The sequence below is a fragment of the Triplophysa dalaica genome, chromosome 4 (genome assembly GCF_015846415.1).
Source record: "Triplophysa dalaica isolate WHDGS20190420 chromosome 4, ASM1584641v1, whole genome shotgun sequence".
Lineage (NCBI taxonomy): Eukaryota > Metazoa > Chordata > Actinopteri > Cypriniformes > Nemacheilidae > Triplophysa > Triplophysa dalaica.
In genome coordinates, this window is record NC_079545.1 from 28651961 (window position 1) to 28679944 (window position 27984).

At 40.4% G+C, this 27984-nt stretch overlaps 3 protein-coding genes across 7 annotated transcripts; 1 reads left to right on the forward strand and 2 right to left on the reverse strand.

Moving 5' to 3' along the window:
- Positions 1-77: 77 nt before the first annotated feature.
- me2 (malic enzyme 2, NAD(+)-dependent, mitochondrial) lies at positions 78-10384 on the reverse strand. 3 transcript variants are annotated; one of them, XM_056745155.1, is made up of 15 exons: positions 10317-10384; positions 8592-8704; positions 7327-7460; positions 7098-7247; positions 6764-6839; positions 6521-6682; positions 6228-6441; positions 4472-4569; positions 4204-4317; positions 3933-4044; positions 3246-3388; positions 2826-2928; positions 1034-1104; positions 694-792; positions 78-578 (listed from the first exon to the last, which is right to left on the reverse strand). In XM_056745155.1, exons 2-15 carry the CDS (start codon positions 8697-8699, stop codon positions 417-419), a joined length of 1746 nt encoding a protein of 581 aa, XP_056601133.1. In that variant the 5' UTR covers positions 8700-8704; positions 10317-10384; the 3' UTR covers positions 78-416. The 3 variants fall into 3 exon arrangements, with proteins under 3 accessions (XP_056601133.1, XP_056601134.1, XP_056601135.1); XM_056745156.1 differs by having other exon boundaries at positions 10312-10335; XM_056745157.1 differs by having other exon boundaries at positions 10242-10335.
- Positions 10385-11618: 1234 nt separating this feature from the next.
- Positions 11619-27966, reverse strand: areg (amphiregulin). Of its 3 annotated transcripts, none has more exons than XM_056745159.1 (7): positions 27927-27966; positions 15206-15320; positions 13163-13336; positions 12562-12784; positions 12310-12474; positions 12067-12164; positions 11619-11788 (listed from the first exon to the last, which is right to left on the reverse strand). In XM_056745159.1, exons 2-6 carry the CDS (start codon positions 15243-15245, stop codon positions 12077-12079), a joined length of 690 nt encoding a protein of 229 aa, XP_056601137.1. In that variant the 5' UTR covers positions 15246-15320; positions 27927-27966; the 3' UTR covers positions 11619-11788; positions 12067-12076. The 3 variants fall into 3 exon arrangements, with proteins under 3 accessions (XP_056601137.1, XP_056601136.1, XP_056601139.1); XM_056745158.1 differs by having other exon boundaries at positions 13163-13339; XM_056745161.1 differs by lacking the exon at positions 27927-27966 and adding an exon at positions 14103-14160 and having other exon boundaries at positions 15206-15253.
- Positions 22060-27420, forward strand: ostf1 (osteoclast stimulating factor 1). Its single transcript, XM_056745162.1, has 10 exons — positions 22060-22265; positions 23325-23371; positions 23451-23501; positions 23901-23964; positions 25384-25437; positions 25821-25928; positions 26075-26124; positions 26415-26493; positions 26574-26672; positions 26966-27420. The coding sequence occupies exons 1-10, from the start codon at positions 22232-22234 to the stop codon at positions 27022-27024; spliced, it is 645 nt and encodes a 214-aa protein (XP_056601140.1). The 5' UTR covers positions 22060-22231; the 3' UTR covers positions 27025-27420.
- Positions 27967-27984: the final 18 nt, after the last annotated feature.

Sequence of the window (27984 nt, forward strand, 5' to 3'; positions counted from 1 at the left end):
AATGTCCCTGACACAACAGAAAACAAACACAATGACAACATGGAGTGAGTGAAATGAATGACAAATCAAATCAGTCATGAGGAGTGAAAGGCGCACACGCCTGTAACAATGGCTTTATAAAATCATATACGAGTCAATCTCATGAAAACACTTCATCTCGAAAGCAATACAAATTCATCAGCTCAACTCCTCACGAGAGCCTTTCTTCTCTTTCTGCAAGATATTATTATTTCTTCTTTTAAATGTGGAGTGAAATGTGATGTGGAGAGATTCAACCCATAAACTCTAAACAAACAATCAGATGTATATAACATAACACACATAATATAAATACTACAATTAACCATAAGCGTGAGGGGAAATATGGAGTGATCACGTCTTCATTTTGTTCTGTATATTACTCCGGGCTGTTTCTTCTATTCGACGATAGGGCTGTGAGAAACGCCGGGCCAGTTGTAAATGTCGGGCAGAAAGGAGTCATAATTGGTGTCCCACACAACCGATCTGACGTAAGATTCTTTATCCATGGGTTCTGGGTAGCGGAAAGCCATTCCCTGTGAATACACAAACTCCACCACCTGCACACAACAATAACAACAACATTACAAACTTCATTGTATACTACTGACATACTGAATTTTCTATTATCTGTATCAGTCTATGACACAATGAGCTCCTGCACGCGTGTGTTACCTTGATGGCCATCTGTATGGACACCTCTCTGATGTTAGACAGCGGTGGATACAGTCGCCCTTGACTCAACTCCTCGTCTGTGAGCTGATCTGTCAGCGTCTGAAACACACACAACATTTATCACAAATCGATCCACAAAATAAACCAGCACACACACGCAAAATGTTTCTCAGACGCTATTTATAGAAGACTTTGAGAAGTTAATGAGGTTGCCATACAATGTGAAAATGAAAAGAAAGAAGTAAAACTACAGCCCCAGACGGTCCTCATGTGATTTGATTTGTAAGAATAACCACACAAAAGCTTATGTGTGAAACAGCGTTCGGGGGTGATTGTGTACCTTGGCCGCCTCCAGGAACACCGTGTCACTGATATGACGAACTCCACTGAGAATTACAGCCAATGCCACACCTGAAATCATAAAACTACAGGTCAGCCGTCCACTGCGCTCACATCTGCTTCAAACTTTTATCAAACATGAGTAACTTTTAGTGCTTTAGTCGATCTTTACTTTAAAGAGTACATAACCAGGGATTTTTAAGGTCCTACTTTGGTTTCTGGAGTGTCCAACAAGTTTATGTTCATAGAAGATGTAAAAACATGATTATGTCGCTGTAATAGGCAGTTATTATTACCTTACTTCTTGACTGACTCTCAAATGATTCTTTCCACGATTCATCCGTCTAATCTTCTCCTTTCCGCTACTCTAGTCTGATGTGAGCAGGTCAGATGGTCTAGTGTGATGTGATCTACCACGAATTAGGGTTGGGGAGTCTACCAAATTGGCAAAAGACGATGCCTACAGTGAAACATCGCGATGGACAATGACATCAGGGGGCAGGGCCAGTGTAGGCGTGTCTGATTGGTTAACTGCGCGGGTCACGCGTCACTAAGCAGGTTTCCATCACTTTTGTTTTATTCACCTTTTGAAGTTTCGCATCAGAAACGAGTGACAGAAGCGGCAAATTTCGAATTAAAAATCCTTAATTCACAAAAAAGTTTTTACGCTGCTTGAGGTGGTTTTTCATTTCTGCAAAAAGGGTTAATGGGATTAATGGGAGATGGAAACACATTTGCTGAATAAATTCCACCGAAAAGTCACATAAAATGAGACATTGTTACCTTACTAACCAGAGTACTGATCTTGTGACACAGCCTCAGAAATGTTGTTATGGTCATTCTTAAATGCATGAGCAAAGTGTTTCCCCAACAGCAGGCAGCACTGCATTTATTGTGTTTCGCAACGTATGCTTGCACAAGTATTATTCTATATAAAAAAATATTATATTCAGTGGCTTCTCTTACATTTCTTACAGATATTTAGTGCCAGTTTACACTAGGAAGTGATGGTTGACTACTTGGATGGAAACGGTGCTTATTCGCAAATCTCCTATGCGATGTTCCAAATTTGCACATGCGATAAATTCGCAACTTTCTTCAGAAACTTGGCTTCTGATGTTTCCCGCTGCCATTGCAGACCCGCACAGTTCAGGTCGTCATTGACAAGTTTACACACACAACGTGAGCGCTTTACGATTCACTGTTTGCGTCACTTTCTACGTCCATCTCTGTCTTGTGCACACACACGTTGAGCAGCTTCCAAATCCCACTCAACTGAGGTTAAGCATGAACGGACGATCTCGACACATGTGCAGAAAGTCATACTGTGGCCTGGCTGTCAGTATTTGTCTTGGGAATGTGCTGTTCACGTACGGCATGATGATGAAAATTGCATCATGGGAATCACGATGGCGGCCGTGATGGGAGTCACCTATCTGTGATTGATGATGTCATCATCTATCGGCCCAACCCTACCCCAGATGAGGCTCATGAGCTACATATAGTGTTTGGGGGAGAAGGGTGAAGTTTTGGGGGGCAGTCCTAGCTAAAAGTAGACGGTAACGTAAATCGGCAAATCAGCACTCGTTTGCGTGATTCAGAGTCGACTCCATTTTATTCCCAGACAATAACTTTGTTATTCATTCACCTACGGATTTACCACTTGGCATACTGTTTACTTTAACACACGCCAACATTACACACGGTATGACATGTCATTTTCATGATCTCATGTTATGTACTCTTTAAGAACTATGTCCATTAATAGTCATGACTAGAATAATGTCAATAACCTGGGAATATGTAAGCATTGTTGCCCTGTCCTGGGATTAGTATTTTGCCGTCTTCTAATGTCACGGGTCCAAATGGACTGCCACTGGCGAACAAACAGCGGCCCTGCAGTCAGACAGATCATTCATGAATTCCTGTAATGTGACTGAACGCTCTTTCATGATTTATGAGTGTAAATATATGAAGATTCAACAGATTGTTTTCTTTTTTTAATGTTCAGAAATCATGTCATTATGTTTTATTGTGTTAGTCGCTGTATTTATTTTATTACTTATCCAAAACAACCCAACTGAAGTTTTGATTGATATTACATTTTCATTTACATAACTTGGCATGCACTATTAAAAGACATGATTTTTAAACTTTTTTCAAAACCGAGTTATCTGTTTCTGCAAAGAAACTCTCCATAAATCCTGTGTTACCTGTGTGAGGGTGTAGGCGTCTTCTGCTGTACATTCGGCTTTGGCCGTCGGGTTACTCAGAGCAAAGATGATTGGTCGATCATTCAGGCTGCCCATGGCTTTGATGACATCATGAGTGAAGAGCCGCCCAGCCCCGGACACACCTGATGATATTCAAAACATGTCACCACAGATACCATCCACATCTGCTTCACAACACTACAGTCTATTGTACAGTGGATGTCTTATTGAATGACTTTTCATTCTTTTACAGTCACTCATCCATTTCAAAAAATGCATGAAATGCTGTTTTCGGTTTGTAGTAAAAGATTTGTTTGCACAGGTGTTGTTGACATAACCACTTTCAACTATTCCCACATATTCTTTCAGACCAAAGGCTTTTAGGATCATAAAGAAACATTTCTGTTGAACGGTGGTGTGCTTTTGTGAGAATAAAACTACAATCATTTTCCGTGAGAATAAAAATACAGCACTGAGAAGAATTACACTGCAAAGGATTCACGTTTGATAAGATGAAGCAATCAGAAGAGAGCTCTTCTACATACAGACTGTCGGGGTTAGAGACGACGAAGTCATGAAGAACTAAATGAACATCAGTAACAAAGATATATGTGTATGTCCCCTTTAAAGGTTATGTAGAGGTTAAGTGATGAACATTAGAAAGCGAGAGAGGACGGCCTGTCATACCGATGATGGCTGTGGGTTTAATTACATTGACAGCGTCTAAGAAGCTTTTCACGTCTCCTGGATCAGCGTGAACAAATCCCTCCTGATTACTGTCTGTCTCATAAGCTCTGCCCTGTAACACACACACAGTGTTACTGACTGACTGGTAAACAGATGAAAGTCAAACACAAGTCTGTTGTTCTTTCAGCCATTCTCATTTAATTCAATGAATCCGTTCAAACATTTTCCTGAGATGAAACGTCCGATCACATGCTCATGACTCATCTCTCACCTTTACTAACAGACCATATTTGTCAAACATCCAGATCTTCTTCCTGGCATCAGCCTGTGACATTCCTGTTTCCATCATCGCCATGACGATCAGATTAGCGATTCCAAGAGCCGCCTAAAACATCCATATTTTAACCTCACAGACACTGACCAAGTTAAAGGTACATCATCTCTAAATGCAGCGGTTAATCCAGCAGTGTTTGCATTTGTGGTGTGTGTGTGTGTTTGTGTGTTTGGTGTGGTGTGTGCGTGTGCGTGTGCGTGTTCACCTCTCCAGCCCCCAGAAACAAAACTTTATGTTCAGTTATTGGTTTTCCTATAACGCGCTGAGCGGCCAACAGACCTGCCAGAGCGACTGATGCAGTACCTACAGACACACAAACAAACGCACAAAAAATAAAGAAAGAATGTTATTACTGCAGTTCCTGCAGACACAAAAAAACAAAACAAAAAAAGAAACCCATGACCAGGTGTTCAGAACACAAGCAACTGTGTAATAAATGACCGGACACATTTACAACATTTATAGTTCATCTGTTAACAAACACATACCTTCAGCCGGAAAAAACAAACCTTTCCTATTAGCTTTAAACTCAGACACAACACTCACACTCGCACAATATATAGACATGTAATCTGGTTTATTGTAAATCTATGTTTGAATAATGAAATATATTTCTATTAAATGTATTGAAAGAACTTGTTTATTAAGCTCATTAGGACCCGGATGAGTGATCTGTCATCAGGTGATGTGATTTGGGAATAATAGACCTTGCAAAGTCATAGCTGACCAATGAGAAGGGCGTACTTCTTTAATATAAAACATGAAGAGATAAATCATTCTGGTAGGGTTATAACAGTGAATCAGCACAAGACCAGAATAGTGTGTGAACACACATTCTTATCCTGCAGTATTTCTATTGTCAAGAGCAAGCTTACCAATCACAGGTTCTGTGACCAATGGTCACAGAAAAGCCTATGACGGTGGTACACTGCGGACCTTAAAGACGCCCAACAGGTGGAACAACTCAAGTAAGAGACAAATCAATAGAAAATCAATAATACAGCTCTTCCTGGGAAGCTGAAACTCTGATGCTTCCAATTTGACTCATTGCCACGCCTGATGTGGCCAATATCAATGTATGAGCTCATGCTGTCTCACACAATAACCTGGAGAGATTGAGATCGAGCACACAGGTGAGGAAATGGCTCAGGCTACCAGGATGTCTTAGCAACATAGGGCTGTACGGGAATGGAGCTCTCTCTCTTCCCATTCAAGCCTTGCGGAGGAATATTAATGTGCCAAGACAAGGTTAGAGATGACATCCCTGTGTAACAGATGCTGCTCCCACAGTAGCGACAGGAAGGAAATGGAACCCAACAACAGCAGTTGGTGATGCAAAGGCAGCCCTCAGACATAAGGACATCGTGGTAACAGTATGCCACAGGGGCATTGAGCGCAGATTAATGGTTTGGGTAGTCGTGGCCTAAGGGTTAGAGAGTCGGACTTGTGACCAGAAGGTTTCTGGTTCGATTCTCAGGGCTGGCGGGAAAGGACTGCGGTGCTTTTGAGTTGCAGTGTAACCCAACCCTAAGCCATACAAAGGGCATTATCAGCAGAACCTCACCAAAAGGCTTCTTTTACTCAGGATAATTTGATGAGATTGGGACACACAACTCATGAGACGTCTCTCTGATGGAGGCAAGGAAAGGTAAGTATGCTGTGTATTTCTATAATCATGTATCCCCCAAACACAGAGGACGCCCACCTGACGAACCAGTGGAACCTCAGCCCTACTTTCCTCGATTCATATTCTTGACTGCTTCCCCTCTGCATAAGGCGTGGAAAGTCCTACTGGGCAACTCAACTGTGCTGAAATACTGGGATTATAACCACTAGTCCTTATAAGCGAACCTGGCTTGAGTTCAATTCTAATGAAACATATCAATAATCCTCTGCGGTGCACGTTAAACAGCTGTACTACATGAGGGGTGAGAAAGTCATGTGATGGATGTGATTATCACCCTGGATATCATCATTGAAGGTGCAGTACTTCTCTCTGTATTTCTTCAGGAAGCGGAAAGCGTTGTGATTCCCAAAGTCTTCAAACTGGATGAGCGTGTCCTGTCCGTACTTCTCAACCACAGCCTCCATGAACTCATCGATGAGATCGTCGTAACGCTGGGAGCGATCTCGCTGCTGATACAGACCCATGTAGAAGGGATCCCTCAGTAACTTCTGCAGAAGACACACAAGAGCATCATGAACACAGAGCTCTGGCTGCCGAGCGTGTGATTGGTGGGGAGTTGGAACCCACCTCATTATCTGTGCCCACATCGATGCAGACGGGCAGACAGCTCTCGGGTCGGATCCCCGCACACGCCGTATAGAGACACAGCTTTCCTACAGGAATACCCATCCCATAAACCCCCAGATCCCCTAAACCCAAGATCCGCTCGCCGTCCGTCACCACCACAGCCTGTCAACACACACAAACACACACGCATGACGTCTGCTTCATGAACATCAACGTCTGAGATCAGCTGAACTCTTGTCATACCTTCACTGTGGTTTCAGGCCAGTTGTCCAAAATAGAGCGAACGTGTCCTTGATCCATGATGGAGATGAACAGACCTCTGTGTGATGAACCACATGACGTTCACATGTTATCACGTGACCACACACCTGCTTTTATTAAGGCTGTGTGACCGTAGGTTAAGAAATACAGAAACCATGATTCTAAAGGATTAGTTGCTCTTGGTCCTAAAATTGGTCTCAAGTGCGGACCTGGGATCAGAATCCTCCCAAACCAACATTTACAACGTCATGAGCTTGTTCTATTCTGCAGAACGTTCAGGTGACACTGAATGAAGTTCAAGTGAAGCGTATCTTACTTTGGCCTGCGGAAGATGTGACCGTAATGTGTGCACGCGAGGCCGACGGTGGGAGTGTACACTATAGGCATTAAATCCTCGATATCTTCCATCAGCACACGGTAGAAGAGACGCTCATTCCTCTCCTGAATCCCCATCAGATAGATGTATCTGCTCAAACAAACACAACACGTCACGTATGTCTGACTACATGTTTCATTCATATGACACATGAAGATGAGAGTCGTACTTCTGCAGGGGGTCAGACATCTTCTTCAGATTCTTCTGGAAGCGCATTGCCTGTGTGTCCTGAGTCTCGATCTTCGACGGCAACAACCCATGAATGCCCAAAATCTGACGCTCCTTCAGAGTGAAGGCCATCCCCTGACAACACAAACACACACATCACTGTGGGGGCGGTCCGTAGGTCGAGTGACTTTTATACTGGGCAAACAGGCCACACCCCTAAAGATCATAGAAAACCTTTTGCATTTTTAGATTTTCAGAAAACATCGTTCTGTATGATTTATAAGCTCTTCTGCCCACGGGGACCTTCATTTGGTCCTGACGGTGACAACAGTCCCCATGAGCTGGTGTGTATTCAGGTTACACACACACCTGATCATGTGAACGCTGTACCCTGACAACACACACACACACCTGCAACTGATAATGCACTTTAATGCATGTGTGTGTGTAATCCAAGTCAGTACGTCTACAGGAAGAAAATCAAAACAACCAATAAGAGTGTGTGAGTGTGAAACACCCATCTCCAGAACATTGACTTCACATACCACGTGTGTGTGTGTGTGTGTGTGTGTGTGTGTGTGTGTGTGTGTGTGTGTGTGTGTGTGTGTGTGTGTGTGTGTGAGCGTGTGGGGGGATCACAGGATGTGTGTTTGAGGTTCTTCTGCTGTGCTGAGTCACTTCACTAATGCTTTCCAGAAGAAAACATGCAAAACTCCCACAGACACAGACAAAACCACACAAACACACTCGCTTCGTCCACACCCACGGCCGTTCATTCCACGTCTTCATGATGTTGTCTTGGGTTAGATTAATACTGTGTGTGGATTTAAGAACATGACATTATTGCTCCATGTGGATGAATGGAGTGTTGGTGACGTGTCTGTAACATCAGCAGAATACAGTTCACTGAAAGATTACCTAACACACACGGTTTTGTTAAAATGCTGAGTTGCTCTTGTCATAGTTTCACTTCTTTACTTCAGAAGGTTCCAAAAGTGACTAAAGAGAAGCAGGACACTGACAGAGAGAGAGAAAGAGAGAGAGAGAGAGAGAGAGACAGAGAGAGAGAGACAGAGAGAGACAGAGAGAGACAGAGAGAGACAGAGAGAGACAGAGAGAGACTGAGAGAGACTGAGAGAGAGAGAGAGAGAGACAGAGAGAGACAGAGAGAGACAGAGAGAGACTGAGAGAGACTGAGAGAGAGAGAGAGAGAGAGACAGAGAGAGACAGAGAGAGACAGAGAGATATAGAGTGAGAGATTCTAACCTTGTTGGTTCGTGGGTTGAGCATGAGAGGTTTTCCCTTCTCTTTAGTGTGAGCCCATCGACACATACTGACACACGGCCTCACACACACCTTCAGTCTGGACAACATTATTACTAAAACAAAAACAAAAACAAACATTAACACACACTTAAAATGATCAGATATACATCATTCAGTGATCAGAACCTGAAAGGATATTAACAGATATGTTAACTTGAGTTACAGGCATCCAAAGTTTGAAAAAAGAACACAAATAGTGTCATTGGCATGTGATGCAACAAGCTTTTGATTCTACTAACAGATCAACAGATCAACAGATCTCAGCATAAAAATAAAACTAATGAATCTGAATGAAGATTTGAAACTGAACATGAAGAATCAAGATGAAACCGTGTGCTCATTACAATCACTAAATGATGACAAAAACACCACAAAACACAACGAGACAGAGATCTCATGACTGTATTTCAGTGGAATCATCAGCAAAGACGAGAAGTGAAAACTGAACAAACAACACCATCAGCCACTCCCTCTCTCTGTCTCTCTCTCTCTTTATCCATTTACTAATTATTACACAAACCATACAGTCAAAGTACACAGCTGTGGAGTGTGTTCATGTTTTCAATCATTCTTCCTCTTTGTTAAAGAGTTTCTCTTGGAGTTTCAGTCACTCAGACTCACATTCATAAAGGAAGTGTTCACATGACATTACTACATTACTAGACAAAAGCTTGATGTCAGATAAATCTCTCCTTTACTGTTTAATAATGTGCACAACGAGGACAGAAATGTTTTTTTTAAGTTATATTTATGGCCTTGTGTATTTCTTATGGTAGAGGAGAGGTGACGGGAGAGTCCTGTAGAGACACTGGAGCAGGATCAGGAAGCAAACTTGGGTCACTAACTGTCAAACAACACTAGATCAGATTCACAAGTGCCACACAACTTTCATCTATACAAGAGCACATCTGTCCATTCATTCATTCATGCCCTTTGACCTTCAACAAGCCACAAGTGACAGGAGGTTATTTAAGGGAGAGAAAGAGAGAAAGAGAGAGAGAGAGAGAGAGAGAGAGAGAGAGAGATATCTAAACAATCGAGCAGAAGCACATGTTAACTTCACTCTCACTATAGTAAACTGCGGGACTGACTGCAGAGTTTCTATTATTGACATTTAACTCGATAACAGTTCACTCACAAACGTACATTTGAGATCATGATCAGGCGCGATGATGACTTTATAAAATCAGATAAAGAACCTAAAGTAATTCATGTTTATCTCCTCCAGACCTTCTGAATGTATTCATATATGACCGACACACACATACATCACTCTTCCTGAGGTCTCGAACCTACAACACTTTGAGTGACAGCTCGTGTGTAACCATTAAGAAACTGACGTGTGACTTCATCAACTCTCAATGAGCAACAGGTAACATAATATGAAACTATAAATAAATAAATAAATATATATACAATAATAAATAACACGAGCATCAGAACGTTCACATACAGAACCATAAAAACACGTGTAGAATCTGATGCTCGTGAGTCTGAGCTCTTTCACTGAGGTGATTTTCAGCTAAGCTAACTCAAAACCTACAAAAATATGAACACATTCCCTCAGAAATGTTGTGCATTACACCTCACCCGCTCCTTTACACGAATACACGTCCGATAATCACAGTAAAACACGAATAAACATGATATTTCACATAACTGTACCGGCCTGACGTCTGATGTCTGATCGCTGGTGTGCTGCGCGAGTGACAGTCGCCAGCCTGGACGCAACATTCTACCACACAATGCAACAGCCAATCAGAGACCAGGTACACGACGCAAAAAGGCCAATCAGAGACTGAGAACATAGAGTACGTAGATACCGTAAACCTCACACACAGCGCGCGTTACATCCGTGATCAACGAAAGAAGCGCAAAGCGGAAGAATAAACAAATACCGTAAATTCCCAATGCGCGTTCATTACAAAATCGCTAACATATAACATTTACAGTTTAACTAATAATATCTATCTATAGTATATAACGTCATAATTAAAAGTCTAAATGAAATCATCACATACCACATTTGAAGATTTCACTGTGTATCGTGTTTGGTTTCCGTAAAGTGAAATTTAACATCACAAACAGGTGAATAAATAAACAGAATATTCAGAGATAAATATTGACTTATGATTATTATTCTAAAATTTCAGTTATAACAATTCTCGATTCAAAACGTAAAATGAGAGATCACGGGACACGCGCGCGCGTGCGCGCGTGCGCGCTCTATGACCAGCAGAGGACAGCAAACTTCACTTCAGTAGCTTCAGAAACTCACCGAAGTAAAGTTCAGCCACTCACCTTGATGTAAAAACACTCACAATCCACAAACACAACATCCCATAATGATGGCACCACTTCTGCACAGTCAGCACTCACAGAAGATGTGTTTGTGATCTCACGTGTGTGCTCTGCTTGATAACATGCACACATCACACAACATTTCTCTTCTGTTTGAAAGATGAGAGCTCAATGTAAAAGATGAGTGTCTGTACTGTATGATCTGGTTATTAAACATCAGCGCTGAAGGAAAATTGTCAGTAATTGCAGGGGAGAGGCGCAGCAGACTGAACTCCACCTGTGCCCAACCGTAATTCAGCTCTTCACATCACATAATCTTCAACAGATCTGCCCAATATAGCATCAAAGGCTGTTTCCAACAATGACTGTCTGCTTACACCTGATCAGAATAATAAAGCTCATAACTCATAGCTCAGAGTTGACCTGCCTCACCTTCTCACTGACGACGTCTAAAGCTCTAAATATTTGTTTGTCTGGTATTTCTGGAGTCCCGTGTAAGAATGCTGGCGCCTTTACAGTTTCTTCTCACACGTATGAAGTATTTCTCCAGCGTTTCTGTGTCAGAGCTTCGATGATTCATAGAAAATACATTTTGGGGTTTTCTCAAAGCAACACAAATCTCATGAGGATGTTCTTTATTCCGTTGGAGTAAATAAATATCACAAATCAGACAAACAGCTTTTTATTATCAAAATAGACACATACACTAAAAGTGTAGGAAATAATATGCTTTCTTAATAAATAGGTACAAACAATAAATATACATGACAGTGTTCTATGTGCAATAATTGTGAAGTGCCAGTGAGATGCTGTGATTTCAAGTGCTGCTGTTACACCTGCAAACAAAAACATCAAGAATAAAGATTTACTGTACACATCAATATTACTCATTGTGTGTGTGTGTGTGTGTCTGTGTGTGTGCCCATGCGTGTGTGTATGCCCATGCGTGTGTGTATGTGTGTTTGTGTGTGTGTGTGTGTGTGTGTGCGTCTGCTGCATGTGTGTGTGTGTGTGTGTGTTTGTGTGTGTGTGTGCATATCTGTGCTTCTGCTGTATGTGTATGTGTGTGTCTGCATGTGTGTGTGTGTGTGTGTGTGTGTGTGTATGGTCTCACCTCTTTCTCTTCATAAAATGATGTTTTTCTTCTCAAGAGTCTCTCTCTCATTAGCAGAACCCAGAAACGCCGCCTGGAAGCGATGGTGTGTTCTATAGCTTAAAACAGAACAAGAACAACATAAAACAACACACACACAGACATCCAAAACTTTGAGTTATCAGTGAGGGTGTTCATGCGTTACACAATAGATGTGGATTAGACTAATAGAAGCTCTAAATGATGTGGTGTGTGTGTACTCACTGAACACAGATGATGAGTAGGATGGCCAGACAGCTGATGATTGACAGGACGACGGCCATGACGACGAGTGCGGTGTGAGTGGTGTCAGAGGTGCTGTCGTCTGGTTCACCTGATGTGTGAAGAAGCTGAATTCCACAGCGCTCACCATCATAACCTCGCTTACATCTGAAACAACACACACACATCATCAGATCCTAATGAGTTAATGTGATGTCAGCGATCATGTGTGTGTGTGTGTGTGTGTGTACTGACATGCAGACAGGTTCTCTGAGGCCGTGCAGGTACGTGCAGTGTCCGTGGATGCAGTAGTCCAGGTGAGAGGTCAGACACGGATCCGCTGTGCTGCTGAGGATCTTCTGTGTGGACGCACGCTTCGGCTGAACTGGTGTGATGTTTTTATTCTTTTTTCTTTCTCTGTTCTTCTTGCGTCCGGAGCGTCTGTGACTCGACTCTTCTCCTTTACTCACCTGATGAACTGAAAGCCAGACGTCCAAGATGCTTCAAGTGCTTACAATACAAACGATTGAGAATGTACAGCAACGAAACATATTCATTTCATGACTGTTTAAACAAAACATCCTTAATTCTCAGCACAGATGTACAAAATAAATATCATTCATTAAGATGTGAACATATGCAAATATTGATTGGATTGTTTGAAGCATGTTTTCCATTGGAGTATTTATTGTAGTGTTTTTCATTTATGGTTTATATCGACCTGTCTGTACAGAATGTTTTTCCTCGTGACATGAATGAGAATCTGATCAGTATATCCAGTCACTGATTCAAACAGCTTAATAATCAAACCAAATGATGTTTATTTGAAAATGTGAAAAAGCAGATGTGTGTGAACCTTTAAGCAAGGTTGGGTCATTGAACATTCCCGATGGATCCTGGTCTTCTTCTGGCTCCAGATCTTCACCCGCGGCGCTCTGAAGCCCCTCCCCTGATGCTGACATCACAGTCACGTGATCCAGGCCAGACGCCTGATCGGCGGCCGCAGTTATGAAGAGAACTCCGCTGCAAACTGCTTTCAAACACACAAACAGAACATCACAGCTATAGAAGAAACACACACGATAATGTTCAGTTTCAGACCAGCTGGCGTACAACGAATGATGAAACATTGCCTTATTGTATCATTAACCTCAATTATCAGAAATAAAGAGCTATTAATCTTCTAACATTGCAGGTGATGTTGAGTCATGCAGTAAACACCCCATTCATATCATACTGAACAATCTGAGAGAAAAAGAAAGAAAGAAAGAAAGAAAGACGGGAGCGAGTGGAAAAAGGTGAGGTGTTAACAACATATCACCTGTTGAAAATACAATACAAAATCAGAGTCTTTTATGTGATGTTGTGTTGCTGCACACCTTTTTCTCTTTACACTTCACATACTGTAGATCTGCCGCTGATTATTCACTGCTTTATACTCTAAGTCATGTTATAAAACACAAAATAGACAATATCATGGGATAATATCAAGTTAACTTCCGGTTTGTGTCTAATAATAGAAATATTGAATAGAATTTATGTTCGAATTAATTGATATTGCATGCATGGAGAAGTTTGTTAATGTTGTTAAGATTAAACCGTATATATGATGTAAAACTCTATTAACTTTCAAGTCATTGAAAAAAACAACTTTAGACCATGTAGCAGGGCATGCTTTCGACCTTCTGATTCAAGCAATTAAGTAACAGTTAAATTAAAATATACATTGTTTTTTCAATCGGCTCACTAAAGGGATACTTCAGCCAAAAATTCAAACTCTGTCATCATTTACTCACCCTCAGATTGTTCCAAATCTGTAGAAATGTCTTTGTTCTGCTTAACACAGGAAGATATCTGGAAGATTGTCAGAATTTTCATTTTTGGGTGAAGTATCCCTTTAAAGTTCTGTAAATTGAGAAAGTCAGATGTCTACAATTGTCCACTGTATTTCTAATCTTGTTCTATCTTTCCCAAGACCCTGTGAGTAAAATCAGCCAGATTTCATTTCACTGACACTTGGTTGATTTGATTTTAATTTGATCCCAAAAATAAGTTTGTCTTTGCATTGGATAACGCAATAATAAACCACGTGGTACGTGCAACAGATGCTTTTGTCTGTAACTTTCTCTGCTATCTTTTATTCAAACAGAATGCAACCTTGCAAAAAAATGGCATTCCCTTGATATGAATGTAGAAATGAAGGCATGATGGATTTGAGATGATGCAGTGACCGAGCCGAGCTGTGCCACACACACGCACAGGAATTCTGTGTAGCACTCAAAGAAATTCCATTCCTGAGAAACACGCACACACCTTTTATTGTGCGCCGGGACGACCTTTCTAACGTTTGAGTGCATATTTCACAAAGCTAAATATATATTTAACAGCGCGGTGTGACGCCCTAATCCTCTCTCCTGTGCACTGAACAATGCAGGTTTTGTGACGTCGTACATGACAACAGGTGGAAATGGTACGGCGTTCTCACATACACCTAGTTGAAAGAAGTCTGAATTCATATCTATTTAAAGACGTGTTAATACAAGCCGACGCAATCTCCCGCAGCCCTGCCTGTCTGTCTGATGATAAACACACTTCACATCAAACACGTCTGCACTCCAGTTCTCATGTCAAATGACTCAAATATTCATAAATACATGAAAAAGGTTCCTGGCGTGTTCTGATGAATGAATTTCCACCACTTCTGCGTTGTTTTTCCTGTTCATCAACATTATGACGCTGGCGTCAAAGAGAGAAAACGCTCAATAAAAACAGAATAAAGCCGAGCATAAGAAGAAAAATCACTTTTCCCTGTGGCTTCCAGGCCTGATGAGACAAAGGTTTGTGATCTCTGCGTGTTTTGTGTGATGATGTGAAGTTTGAGGATGGAGGAGAAACTCACCGACACACAGCAGCACAGATGAGATGAGCTGGAGATTCATGGCAGCGCTTCTGTCTTCAGTTTCTGTTTGTCATCTACCTGTCGTCCAGGAGGAGCTTTTATAGGCGAGGTTTCCCTTCACACACACACACAGAGAGAGAGAGAGAGAGAGAGAACATGTGTGTGTGTGCGATTGTTTTGTGCGGTAAGTGATTACCGAGAGTGTCTCTAGAAATCATCCAGTGGTCATTCATACATTATTTGCTGTTTGCTTTTCATTTAACGTCACTGAAATGTGAAGCCGAATGTTGATAGAGCTGGAACAGATGTCAACAGGCTATAATATTACATCTAAACAAATAAATATGACGCTTTTTTGTGAGGCGTTTGCCTGCTAAGCTGTTGTTCAGATTTTGGAACAGAGAATCATCTCAATTGAATTTGGCCTTTAAATCGTTGGAATATTTGAAATTGAAGAAGAGATTCTTCATCATATCTGCTGCAAAAGAATGAAAAGAATCAAACAGTTGGAGTAAAATGGAATGATGAGAAGCCAAAATACATTCACGATGGCACGGGTCATTAGTTCATGAAAAGCCTCTCGCTGCTAAATGAGGAACACCAGCATGTAAATGTTCATGTAGAAATGTGTCCGTGCATCATGAGTTCAGTTTCAGCATCACGTCTGCGTGTGAATGAGCTTCTGAAGAGCACGTCAGGAAGAGAAGTGTAGCTAATGACCCAAAACCATTCAACTTACAGCTAAAAACCTTGAAAAAACAACCGAAGGTCCGTTGAATTCTTTAAAGCTTCTGCTGCGGAGTGAATATGAGCGACATCTGTTTCATACAGTGTCACAAGAACCATGCCTTTGTTTTCCCGACCGTCATATATTTATCTCTTCAAAAACACATGAGAAGTTCAAACCGGCCTTTCAGTCCTCTACAGTTTTTATGATCAGCAGGTTGACATATTATTCTACAGCTGCTCCTTAAAACGGCCCTGAAATGTAAACCGACTTGTTAGTGCTGCCCACTGCTACCTGTGTCCAATATATGACTAAAGCAAAAATAAACGCATAATGGCAATTCCATGAAAATGTAAACCTTACCACGAAAGAATTTAGTTTTCATCAGCGGTTTTTACTCTGGTAACAGCACAGATATAAACATTTGGTGGTTGAAATGTGAGATCTCTCTTCAAATCTGTAAAGCATTTGTTTTATTTTTACTGCATGATTTATCATAGTCAGGTAAGAGCCATTTTCAGGATTGTCACATCCATAACGCTTCATATTCCTCATAAATGAACACATGAAAATGAATATAAAGTAACTATTTGATGTTCTATAAAGAGGCATCACTTCTCCATTCATTGGGTATTATTGCTTCAGGATTGTGCATTTTATTTCACAGAAATCCTACACAGTTTGTCGTCTCCCATAAGACGTTTTTGTCAGATAACATGTTTATTTCCCTTTTTTATATAAACTCAGCAAAAAAAGAAACATCCTCTGACTTTCAACTGTTTTTACTTTCAGTAAACTTAATATGTGTAAATATTGTATGAACACTAAAAGAGTCAACACCATAAGACATAAACTAAAAATGTTTCACAGACATGTGACTAACAGAAATAGAATAATGTGTCCCTGAATGAAGGTAGGCTCAAAATCAAAAGTACCAGTCAGTATCTGGTGTGGCCACCAGCTGCTTGAAGTACTGCAGTGCATCTCCTCCTCATGGACTGGACCAGATTTGTCAGTTCTTGCTGTGAGATGTTACCCCACTCTTCCACCAAGGCACTTGCAAGTTCCTGAACATTTCTGGGGGGAATGGCCCTAGCCCTCACCCTGCAATCCAACAGGTCCCAGACGTGCTCAATGGGATTGAGATCCGGGCTCTTCACTGGCCATGGCAGAACACTGACATTGCTGTCATGCAGAAACTCACGCACAGAACGAGCAGTATGGCTGGTGGCATTGTCCTGCTGGAGGATCATGTCCGGATGAGCATGCATAAAGGGTACCACATGAGGGAGGAGGATGTCTTCCCTGTACCGCAAGACATTGAGATTGCCTGCAATGACAACAAGCTCAGTCCGATGGTGATGTGATATACCGCCCCAGACCATGACGGACCCCCACCTCCAAATCCATCCCGCTCCAGGGTACAGGCCTCGGTGTAACGCTCATTCCTTCGACGATAAACACGAATCCGTCCATCACCCCTGGTGAGACAAAACCGTGAGTCATCAGTGAAGAGCACTTTTTGCCACTCCTGTCTGGTCCAGCGAAGGTGGGTTTGTGCCCATAGGCGGCGTTGTTGCTGGTGATGTCTGGTAAGGACCTGCCTTACAACAGGCCTACAAGCCCTCAGTCCAGCCTCTCTCAGCCTATTGCGGACAGTCTGAGCACTGATGGAGGGATTGTGTGTTCCTGGTGTGACTCGGGCAGTTGTTGTTGCCATCCTGTACCTGTCACAAAGGTGTTATATTCGGATGTACCGATCCTGTGCAGGTGTTGTTACACGTGGTCTTCCACTGCGAGGAAGATCAGCTGTCCTTCCTGTCTCCCTGTAGCGCTGTCTTAGGCGTCTCACAGTGCGGACATGTCAATTTATTGCCCTAGCCACATCAGCAGTCCTCATGCCTCCCTGCAGCATGCCTAATGCACGTTCACGCAGATGAGCAGGGACCCTGGGCATCTTTCTTTGGGTGTTTTTCACAGTAGGTAGACATGTCTCTTTAGTGTCATTGTTTTTAGAACTGTGACCTTAAATGCCTACTCTCTGTAAGCTGTTAAGGTCTTAACGACCATTCCACAGGTGCATGTTAAACATTGTTTAAATCCTTTACATTGGAGATCTGTAAAGTTATTTGGATTTTTACAACATTATTGTTGAAATACACAGTCCTGAAAAAGGGACGTTTCTTTTTTGCTGAGTTTATATATTTCTTCATAAACTGATTTTTTTTATGTTTAGACTCTATCGACAAGGGTTTATTAAAATATATTTGTAAAAAATTCATTTTTTGAGCATTTTTATGTCACGTCTATAATGTCACGTTTTTATGTTTAGACTCTATCGACAAGGGTTTAGTAAAATATATTTGTAAAAAATTCATTCTTTGAGCATTTTTATGTCACGTCTATAATGCAAAATGTCACGTCCATAACGCTGGAATTGCCCATAACATCTTTCTTCTGTCACTCACTTTCTGAGGTTGAAAAGATCCCAAAGGGTGAAAAACAATGTTTGAAGTAAAACAGGAGTGGATATCATCAGAAGAAAGCCGTTCAGAGCAGTGTGGGGCAAAATGTTCTACACACCTGTGTGACCTTTTCAAGTATCATTAGATTGTCAAACGTATTTGTTTTGTTAGAAATAGTTATTAAGACATTTGGTTCTCACAGCAAAACCAACATACAAACCCATTGCTAGAGAAAACTCAAAATAGTGAACTAAAATAACAATTATATATAAAGAATTCACCTAAACACTTATAGTTAATAACATGTGACAACTATCCCAGCTCTCCACTAGTAGTTTAGAAACTCTAAAATGTTAAGAAGTCTGATTAATTTCGACATATCTGTGATTTTGAAGTCTTCTCTCTCTTAAAAACCCATTTTGGTCACATTCTGTAAGCCATCATCACTGTCATGAACTCATGACAATTATATTAAATGTGTAGTTATCTTAAACATATGATGTTAATCTTAGTAAATATGCTGTTTTTGGGGTTACTAGGGTTACCAGGGTTATTTTCAATAAGGGCAAAAGTAAGTTGTAACAGACTGTTTTAAAGAAACCCTTTGTAAAATCAACAAAAATAAGAAAGGAATTAAAACTCTCAAAATATTGAATGTACTCCTCAAGGAAAAGTAATACTGTTTTTAATGGACTCTGTCAGGAACACAACATCTGTTTAAAAGCAAAGCAGGGGCCCATTTCAAGAAGGAAGTTCAACCAACACCGAGTTTAAATCTGAACTCTGAGTTGATTTACTCTGAGAATCTCTACTCTGAGTTTTCAGTTTCAGAACAGCTGATTTGAGTTCAATCCACTCTGAGTAAGTTCACACTAGGTTACGCGCGTGCAGCATGGCTATAAAAAGCCATCATCAATTGAGTGAAGATAGAACGATTCACCATGGCAACGGCACGTGACAAAAAGCGCTCTGTTTATTTCTGGCCCATCGAATTGGAGGCACTGTTACAAGCGTATATTTCCTTATATGTATATTGCGATATGTCCTCTCGACTAAGGATGGGCATTTAAAGCAAAAATAATATTCGAAGATCGATGAGAACTATTCGAAAATGATTCGAAATTCGCACCCCTCCCCCACATGGACGCATTTACAGTATTACACACACACTAACGGAGAGAGAGAGAACATTTACGCTTCAAATCAGTATGACGTCACACTGCTTCATGTATTATGGAATAGGCAATCTTACTTCAAGCCATACATTAAGATAACGCGCTGAAACATTAATATATTGAAAACCGAATGACGGCACTTATTAACAGTACGTCGATCAGAATCAACCGCTCATAATGCTAGAACATTTCCTTGTAAAATATGAGCATGCACATTTATACCAACTAAAAAACTGTTTGATTAATCAGGACAATATATTAAAGCCATAAAGATTTTAGACCAGACTTAACACGCGTTAAAACATATTAACCGAGTGACGTCATTTATTAACAGTCCGGAACGACTTCATGAATAAACAGCTCAAAAGGCTTCAGTTTCTATTGTCATGATAAAGTTTCTCCAGTCCGGCAGTGATGGTCTAGACTAACAGTAAACTCGGGCTGAACAAACTCCATAAGATTTTTAAAACCCTCTCCTCCGACAAAGCCGATCTGAATCATATCATTAGCGATCATCTTAGTATTTAAAGCCGTTATTTGCTCCAGCTGTCTGGCATCCAAATGTTCTGACCATAAACTAGCACCTGACTGCTGACCTGTGGATGGACCTGCTGGGTGTTTCACCCTCAGATGAGTGTGCGTCGTTGTTGTTGATCCATGATAAACCAGCTTTACATTGCAGAGTTTGCACTGCACTTTATTCTCATTCATTTTATTAAAGGACCCCACACACAGAACACATTTTTGATATCAATTTATCGTTTCCGTTATGTCACGCGGCTCTACAGTGTGCGTAACTTCGTCACCAATTCTTGTGGGAAAATGTTTTCCTCTATTGTCTCTTGATTGACAGCCTTTAGGGTTAAGGTGCGTCGTTATTGGCAGAGCCACCCTTTGGTTACAGGAACGCGTTACACGTGAAACACGGCAAGTTTTTTAAGATCGCACACACTATTCGAAATTCGATAATTAAATATACTATTCGAAATTCGATAATTAAATATACTATTCGAATATTCGAAATTCGTGACTCATCCCTACTCTCGACCAATCAGAATTCGATCGTTAGAGGTATTTGTAATTTCTTAATTATTTATTGTATGTGCTGGAAAATATTGAAACATGAAATTGAAATATTTATTTTATTTTATTTTTAGTTTGTTACTATTTGTTTTATTTGGTTGTTATTTAGTTCATGCATTTGCATTTATTTGATTTATATTAATTCATAGTATTTGTACCTCATGTCATATGTTTCACGTTCTCTTGTTTGTTTGTTTTTAAAAATAAATAAACCAACATTTAAAAAAAACGGATGAATTTGTAGCGTTTTGAATTTTTAATTAATTGAATTTATAATCGACAATATTGTTGTTTCATTTAACAATCATTGTTTAACATGTTCAGACTGAGCCAACAGACCATTTTAACAGGATAAATTGAATATTAACAAAATGTATGGGTCTAGGTAAAAAAATAAATCATGAAAACTATTAAAATGGATTTATAGCGTTTTGGAAAAGAGCTCATGTATATATGTATATATATATATATATATATGCGGCTTCCCTATCTACGGGTTCGTGAATAAACAGAAATGCCATTTTAAGATTTGTGTGATTAAATTGAGCGCGATTAGGAACACGAATCGATAAACAAATGGCGTATGCAATTTAAACACCGCTCGCGCTTCGAAAAGGGGGCGGAGATTGTAACAAACCCTGGGTTTGTGGAATAAAACCTGCTTCCGACCAGGTTAGGTTCAGGGAGCATGTTACTGTGGTAACACGGAGTATAAAATACCTCGATTTCTGAAATGGGCTTGACTTACCCCGCGGTCGCGGGTTTGACATACCTCACGTTCTGAAACCAAAAACACTGAGTATTCTGTTTTCTGGGGTTAACTTACTCTGAGTTTGCACTTACCCTGCTTTCTGAAACAGGCCCCAGGTTTGGTTATAATCCTCGTTTCTTTCTTCTTTATTTAATTTTTTTTCTGTTTATTCTTTTTTATTTTATTTATTTTGTATTTTTATCTTATTTATACTGAAATGTCTCGATGATAATAGAAATTTAAGATGAACAGTTAAATCGTGAATGTAATGTAATATACAAAAAAATATTATTCTTTGTACTATGTTATTGTATTTGTATTTTATATTTAGTTTGAAGCAAAAAAAATCATTACAGGCTCAGCATGGCGCATGCGCAGTTTTTATGTTTATTTACTAATAGTATCAAAACATCGACATAAACAAACACTAGGGGCAGTTTGCAAAAATACATAAAAGAAATTGCAAAGTTTTGAAGTTTTAAGCGCCTTTTGTTTCAAAGAAAATCGAATTGAATCAACACAAAGTTACATTTCCTTTTTAAATGAAATAAAACAGGATTTTCATCTGTGTATATGACATTTTGCTTACAAAAGGATCAAATGAATCGTATAAATATAATCGCTAGCGTGGTAAATTGCGGCGCATGCGCAGTGTGACTCTTCCGCATCGGGCTCTTGACGCTTCCTCATTGACAGCGCCTAAAGGAGGAAAGCTGCGATCCTGCGACTCTATTTGCGTTCCGTCAGTATTTACGCCGCTTTAACCTTAAAAGCACATCTTCAGAACTCGAGAATCTTCTTTAAACGACTTTGTAGAGTTAAGAAATGTCAAAGCCTCCCCCCAAACCAGCAAAACCAGGTAAGAGGTGTCTGAGGTGTGCGCGCGCGCGCGTGGAGCCTAAAAACTCTCGACAAACTTACGATTCTTTACCGTATGCATGTATGTATATATGTACATGAATGTCTGTTGGTGGTTTGATGGCACTGATTGTAGTTTATATTAGAGCTGATGTTGAAGTTTGTGTTGCGGGTGGAGTTTGGCGTTTATCCAGCGCAACGCGTCTCTCTCTCTCTCTCTCTCTCTCTCTCTCTCTCTCTCTCTCTCTCTCTCTCTCTCCATGTGCGTTTAACTTCTAATATATGAACAGTATATCAATTCCTAAAGTCAAGAGAAGAAATTCATTATTTGCTAAATCAGCTGCACTGGGTTTGGATATGGGATGTCATTGAGGGCAGCCATAGACCGCGTCTCAAACCCCAGTGAGTTCGCTACATAGTCAGTGACTTTAATCATCGGCACACTCAACGCACACTGAGCTTTTGAGATGTATTGCTGGTGTAAAGAAATGATGTCTATGCTTTCTAGGTAGTCAGCTCATCAGAGTGATTATGAAAGAGCTGTTGGTGACTTCCCCAAATAAAAGTTCACTATGTGCTTAGTGTGCAACAGAACACGTGACGCATTGGTCTTCTGAAGACTTTATCTTGTGTTATGATGATTCTGAGTGAGTGGAGATCAGAGTATTATTAGTGACCCCTAACAGTATGAATGACATTTTGAGGTGATATTCAAAAAGTGAACGATGACAATGTGACACCGATATATCGTCCAATCACTGGTCAGAATCTGATGTGAATGACGTTGTGTTGACTCCAGCAGACATGTTTATAAGGGACAAGGAAATCCTCTCACACAGACAGTAAAAGCCCTTTCTAGTGAATATGATGCTTTGTTTATTAATAAACAAACACTGTCTGACCTCAGATCTTTATCATATGATTTGCATGCGTGTATGTTTTTTCTTCTGATTTGCATGTTGATGTATTTCCAGCTTCCTAAAAGAATGAGAAGAACATAAGTGACACTACACAACATGTATGATGTGTCATTTCACATGTTTTTCTGTGTGTTTGACAGGTCAGGTTAAAGTCTTCAGGGCTTTATTCACCTTTGATCCAAGAACGGTGAGTTTCATATTGAACGCCTCTCATGTGTGTCTGTGTGGATCTGAGCTCATGGTGTTTGTTTTCCTCTTTGTTTCAGCCAGATGAACTGTACTTTGAGGAAGGAGATATTCTGTACATCTCAGATACTGTACGTTTACTGAAGTATCAACACTTCCCCCTGCACACACACGCTGAAAACAAAAACACTGCACATACACACACAAACACACACTGCACACACACATACATACGCTACACACACACACTGCACACACACATACATACGCTACACACACGCTGCAAACACACACACTGCACACAAACATACACACGCTGAAAACACACACACTGCACACACACACGCTGAAATCACACACACGCACACGCTCACACACACACACACACACACAAACACTGTACACAAAATTTGCGCACGCACACACACTATGCACACACACTGTACACTCTGCACACACTCGGGCGCGCACACACACAACAGTTGTGTGACTTTTGTAGTGATTGAAGTGTTTTTATTTGATTTCTATAGAGTGACAGTAACTGGTGGAAGGGCACATGTCGGGGAAGGACTGGTCTTATTCCCAGTAATTATGGTAAGTGAAGAGAGCCGAACCTGCTGACTACATCACGTGACGTCATTAACACTTTCAGAGAGAAGAGTGCCATTGGGTGAGGTTTTTTGGTTAAAAGCCTTTAAATAAAGTCTGTGGTGAATAAAACCTCTAGATATTTTGGCTCTACTGTAGATACGTTTTTATTCTGTGACATAAAATACACTAGTAAAAAGCCTTTATTGTGTCTTAAAAACACTGGTTACTGCAGTGTTGTTGACTTTCTAGAGTCGTTTATGTGGTCAAGTTCACTCACCTTTACATACTATTTTTTTGTTTGTCAATAGAAACAGAAAATTAAGTAAATAACAGATTACTCGCAGCATTTGCGTGCATTATGTTAGGAATAATCCATGGCTAGCCGTGTAATAAAGGATTTTAATGCACCACGTGGAGGTGAAGAACCACCCGATGCGAAGCGGAGTTACTTGACTATTTGCCAAGTCAAAGCTTTTATTTATGTTTACAGTGTCATTTTAGATCAAACAGGTGAAGATGACGGTTATTTTGTCAGTTATTTTGAAATGTTATTAAACTGACTGGAGATAACCGTGCGTTAAATGCTTTTAAGGCACACCTTCCAGCCAATCAGAATCCAGTATTCAAACAGACCATTGTATACGTTTGAATAAAATGGGGTACTGTATGACAGCTCAGAGTGTACAGAAGAGAAGCAGAACTGAAGCGCTGACATTCGTCAGACATTACGTGATGACATCACTGGTATGCTAATTAGTGAGTGACATCATCTAATGACATTAAGCAACTTTTCAGGCATGTTTCAGCTATTTTTCACTAAAAATAATTGGCAACACTGGGTTACTAACAAGACTCTGTTCCTGCGTTCTACTGAAGCTAAGGTGTTAGCATTAGCCATTATGATTTTTTGGCTAAGGTTGCAGGCGTTCCATCTAGTGGCTTTTGAGTCAAGTCAATGTGCACTCACACATCCTCCCAAATATATTTTGAGGTCACACAGGTTAAATTTAGGGAGCATATGCAAGTAAAATGGTCACAATTTGGAGCCCAGCACTCCATCATTCCAATTGCGTAAAACCCATTGGATCTCGTGCACACCCCTACTTAAAAACATTGCAACTTATGCGCTATATAAATAAACTTGAATTGAATTAAATTGAATGCAGAGGGACCGTGGTGTAGTCTGTTTACAGCCTCATGTTAACTTTGTACCTCGTGTCTATCTTATTGTTATTGCTCATATGTAAAGTTAGTTTAGTGACGTATGATTTCTACTGATGGACAAAAAACTACTGGGCCACTAAACCACCACATATCACTCACTGTTGGTTAGTTGTATGAGCAAACACCATTCTCACAAATCTCTCGTCTTAAACACACAGTATGTTTCTTGTTTTGATGTGACGTTTGTGTGTTTTTCAGTGGCTGAACAAGCAGAATCCATAGACAACCCCATGCATGAAGCAGCAAAGAGAGGTACTGACAAACCCATCCAACATGACATGTCAGTTAGTATTGCGATACCACGATATGTGTCTGTTGTTATTATTGTTGTACCGCTGCATGCACCTGTTGACATTGCGATACCGCGACATGTGCCTGTTAGTATTGCGATACCGTGACATGTGCCTGCTAGTATTGCGATACCAGGGCATGCGGCTGTTAGTATTGTGACTGTGTGGCACGATACCGTGACACACGTGCGCCAGTATTGTGATACTGTGCCCAGTGGTACAGCGATACCGCGCCAAACGTGTGTAGGCAGTATGATATCTTGACACGTGTATGCTAGTATTACGATACCGTGACGTGTCTATAAGCATTGTGATAGTATGACATGTGCGTATGTGTGTGTGCAGGTAATTTAAGTTGGCTCAGAGAGTGTTTGGATAATAAGGTTGGAATCAACGGACTGGATAAAGCTGGAAACACGGCTCTTTACTGGGCCTGTCACGGAGGACATAAAGGTGACACACACACACTCTTTGAAACACATGACACGTGAATATAAAAGTGCAGATGTGTTGTGATGATGATCTGTTCGATGTCCTTGTTTCATATAAAACACCTGTTAATCATATGTCTGATTTGCGTTGTGTGTTTGGGTTTTTAGATGTGGTGGAGATCTTGCTTAGTCAGGCAAACTGTGAGTTCAATCAGCAGGTGAGCATTTGATAAATCTCACATGTTTTATTTGAATTGTTTAATATGCGCATGCATGAGTTATTTTAAAATGTTTGTTTTTATAAACCTGAAAATCAAGACAAAATCCCGCCTGTTCTTAAACCGGGCCATAAAACAAGTCTGTAGTTATTAAATGGCAAGAATGAAATGATGCTGAGGAGTGTTTGTGACAGCAGAATGAATATAACTGTACAGACATGAGCTATGTTTAAACTCTGTCTGAAGAACTGAAGTGTAAAACATCACGTGTGTTGTGTATTTCTGGACAGAATAAACTGGGAGACTCGCCTCTACACGCAGCCGCCTGGAAGGGTTATGCAGATATAGTCGAGATGTTGCTCAATAAAAGTCAGTGAATTATTCTCTCTAAACGTCTTTATCTCCTGAAACTTTTGAACACAAGTGTGATATTGTGTGTTTGTGTGTAGATGCCAGGACAGACATTTTGAATAATGAAAAGAAGACGGCTCTGGATATGTCCACTAACGCTCAGTGTGCTTCTCTACTGAAGAGGAAAGTTGGAGGAGGTGAGTCAAACAAACCAAGAGTTTCTTTACAAAATGAGAGAACTCCACAAAAATCATGTTTTTATTGTGTAAGTTTTATAATTTATTTAATTATGATGGTATAAATCAAAACAAACCAAATGCAGTTTGTTTGATATAAATTGTAATGCAAAATAAACCAAACATGATGTTTGAAAAAGGTTTTTCAATGTGGAACTAAAGTCTTCAAACATAAGCGCTTCATTTATTAGTTCAGTTCGTTCACACCATGTCTCTCTCTTCTCTCTGTCTCTCTCTCTCTGTCTCTCTCTCAGTGATTCTGCGCAATCACAGTAATGCTGAGGAGTATCTGGACGACGATGATTCTGACTAAAACAACGGCGACGCTAATGAAGTCCATTCATTCCTACATCAGAATGTGTATATAGATCCGGTCTCTATTGAGCTGTTGTCTAAAGATTGAAAACCTTTTGCATTCCAGTTTATTGTTAAAGTATTGCAGGACGTGTGAATGATGGACACAATGAACGGTTGGGCTTCTCTGTACTGTATTTATTCTCTAATTCCATTTTAAAGTTCCTTTCATACGACCAGAATCCTCTGTGGGCACTGGGGGGGTTTTATTTGGTTCATTTTATGCGCGTGTGGGTTAGTGTGTGTGTGTGTGTGTGTGTGTGTGTGTGTGAGACTGTTTAAACAAGGGCTTCTGAGATGCATGTAAATCTAACATGTTAAAACTATGCAAATAAATCAGTGGGCTTTTCTTGCATCTGTGCTCAGGATTGATGTTTTAACACATACCCTTTTGAAAAAAACACCATATGCTGGTTTGGTATGTATTGATGCTGGTTTGTGCTGGTTTGAGCCGGTTAAACCATCATCACATACCTAGACCAGCATTTGCTGTTTTTTCAACGGGTTATACTAAAGGTTTGTTTCTATGTTAGCATGTGTTTGTTTCGTATTAAAGATAACATTGCAAATCCCAAACTCTGAATATTAAACTACACGTCTGTGAGACAGACACGAATAATAGATCAAGTAACACTTTTAAATCAATATAAAACATTCTAAGACATACATAGGTCACGGGTGTAACGTTACCTGAGGGGACCAAACGCAATTATTTATTAAATTAGCCTTTGACAAACTCCTAGACCTTTAATATGACTTAAAGTTAATTTGTCGATTAATTCGCTAATTACCTGCAGTTATGTTTAGGGAAGTTAGATTCTTACACATGTCTCACAAAAAATTGAATTAAAAGCGTCTCACCTTTACATTTCGCGCCTTTCCAGTCCGAAGCCACGTGCACGCGCTGCTGCGTAGGGGC

Coding starts and splice junctions, on each gene's coding strand:
- me2 (XM_056745155.1), bottom strand. CDS start 8,699: ATGTTGTCCAGACTGAAGGTGTGTGTGAGGCCGTGTGTCAGTATGTGT. Junction 3,389..3,932: donor TAAACCCACAGCCATCATCG/GTATGACAGGCC, acceptor GAATATCATCAG/GTGTGTCCGGGGCTGGGCGG. Junction 793..1,033: donor TGTTCCTGGAGGCGGCCAAG/GTACACAATCAC, acceptor TGTGTGTTTCAG/ACGCTGACAGATCAGCTCAC.
- areg (XM_056745158.1), bottom strand. CDS start 15,245: ATGAATCTCCAGCTCATCTCATCTGTGCTGCTGTGTGTCG. Junction 12,475..12,561: donor CTCAGAGAACCTGTCTGCAT/GTCAGTACACAC, acceptor GTGTTGTTTCAG/ATGTAAGCGAGGTTATGATG. Junction 12,165..12,309: donor CTACTCATCATCTGTGTTCA/GTGAGTACACAC, acceptor TTCTGTTTTAAG/CTATAGAACACACCATCGCT.
- ostf1 (XM_056745162.1), top strand. CDS start 22,232: ATGTCAAAGCCTCCCCCCAAACCAGCAAAACCAG. Junction 23,502..23,900: donor TTCTGTACATCTCAGATACT/GTACGTTTACTG, acceptor TGATTTCTATAG/AGTGACAGTAACTGGTGGAA. Junction 26,125..26,414: donor ACTGTGAGTTCAATCAGCAG/GTGAGCATTTGA, acceptor ATTTCTGGACAG/AATAAACTGGGAGACTCGCC.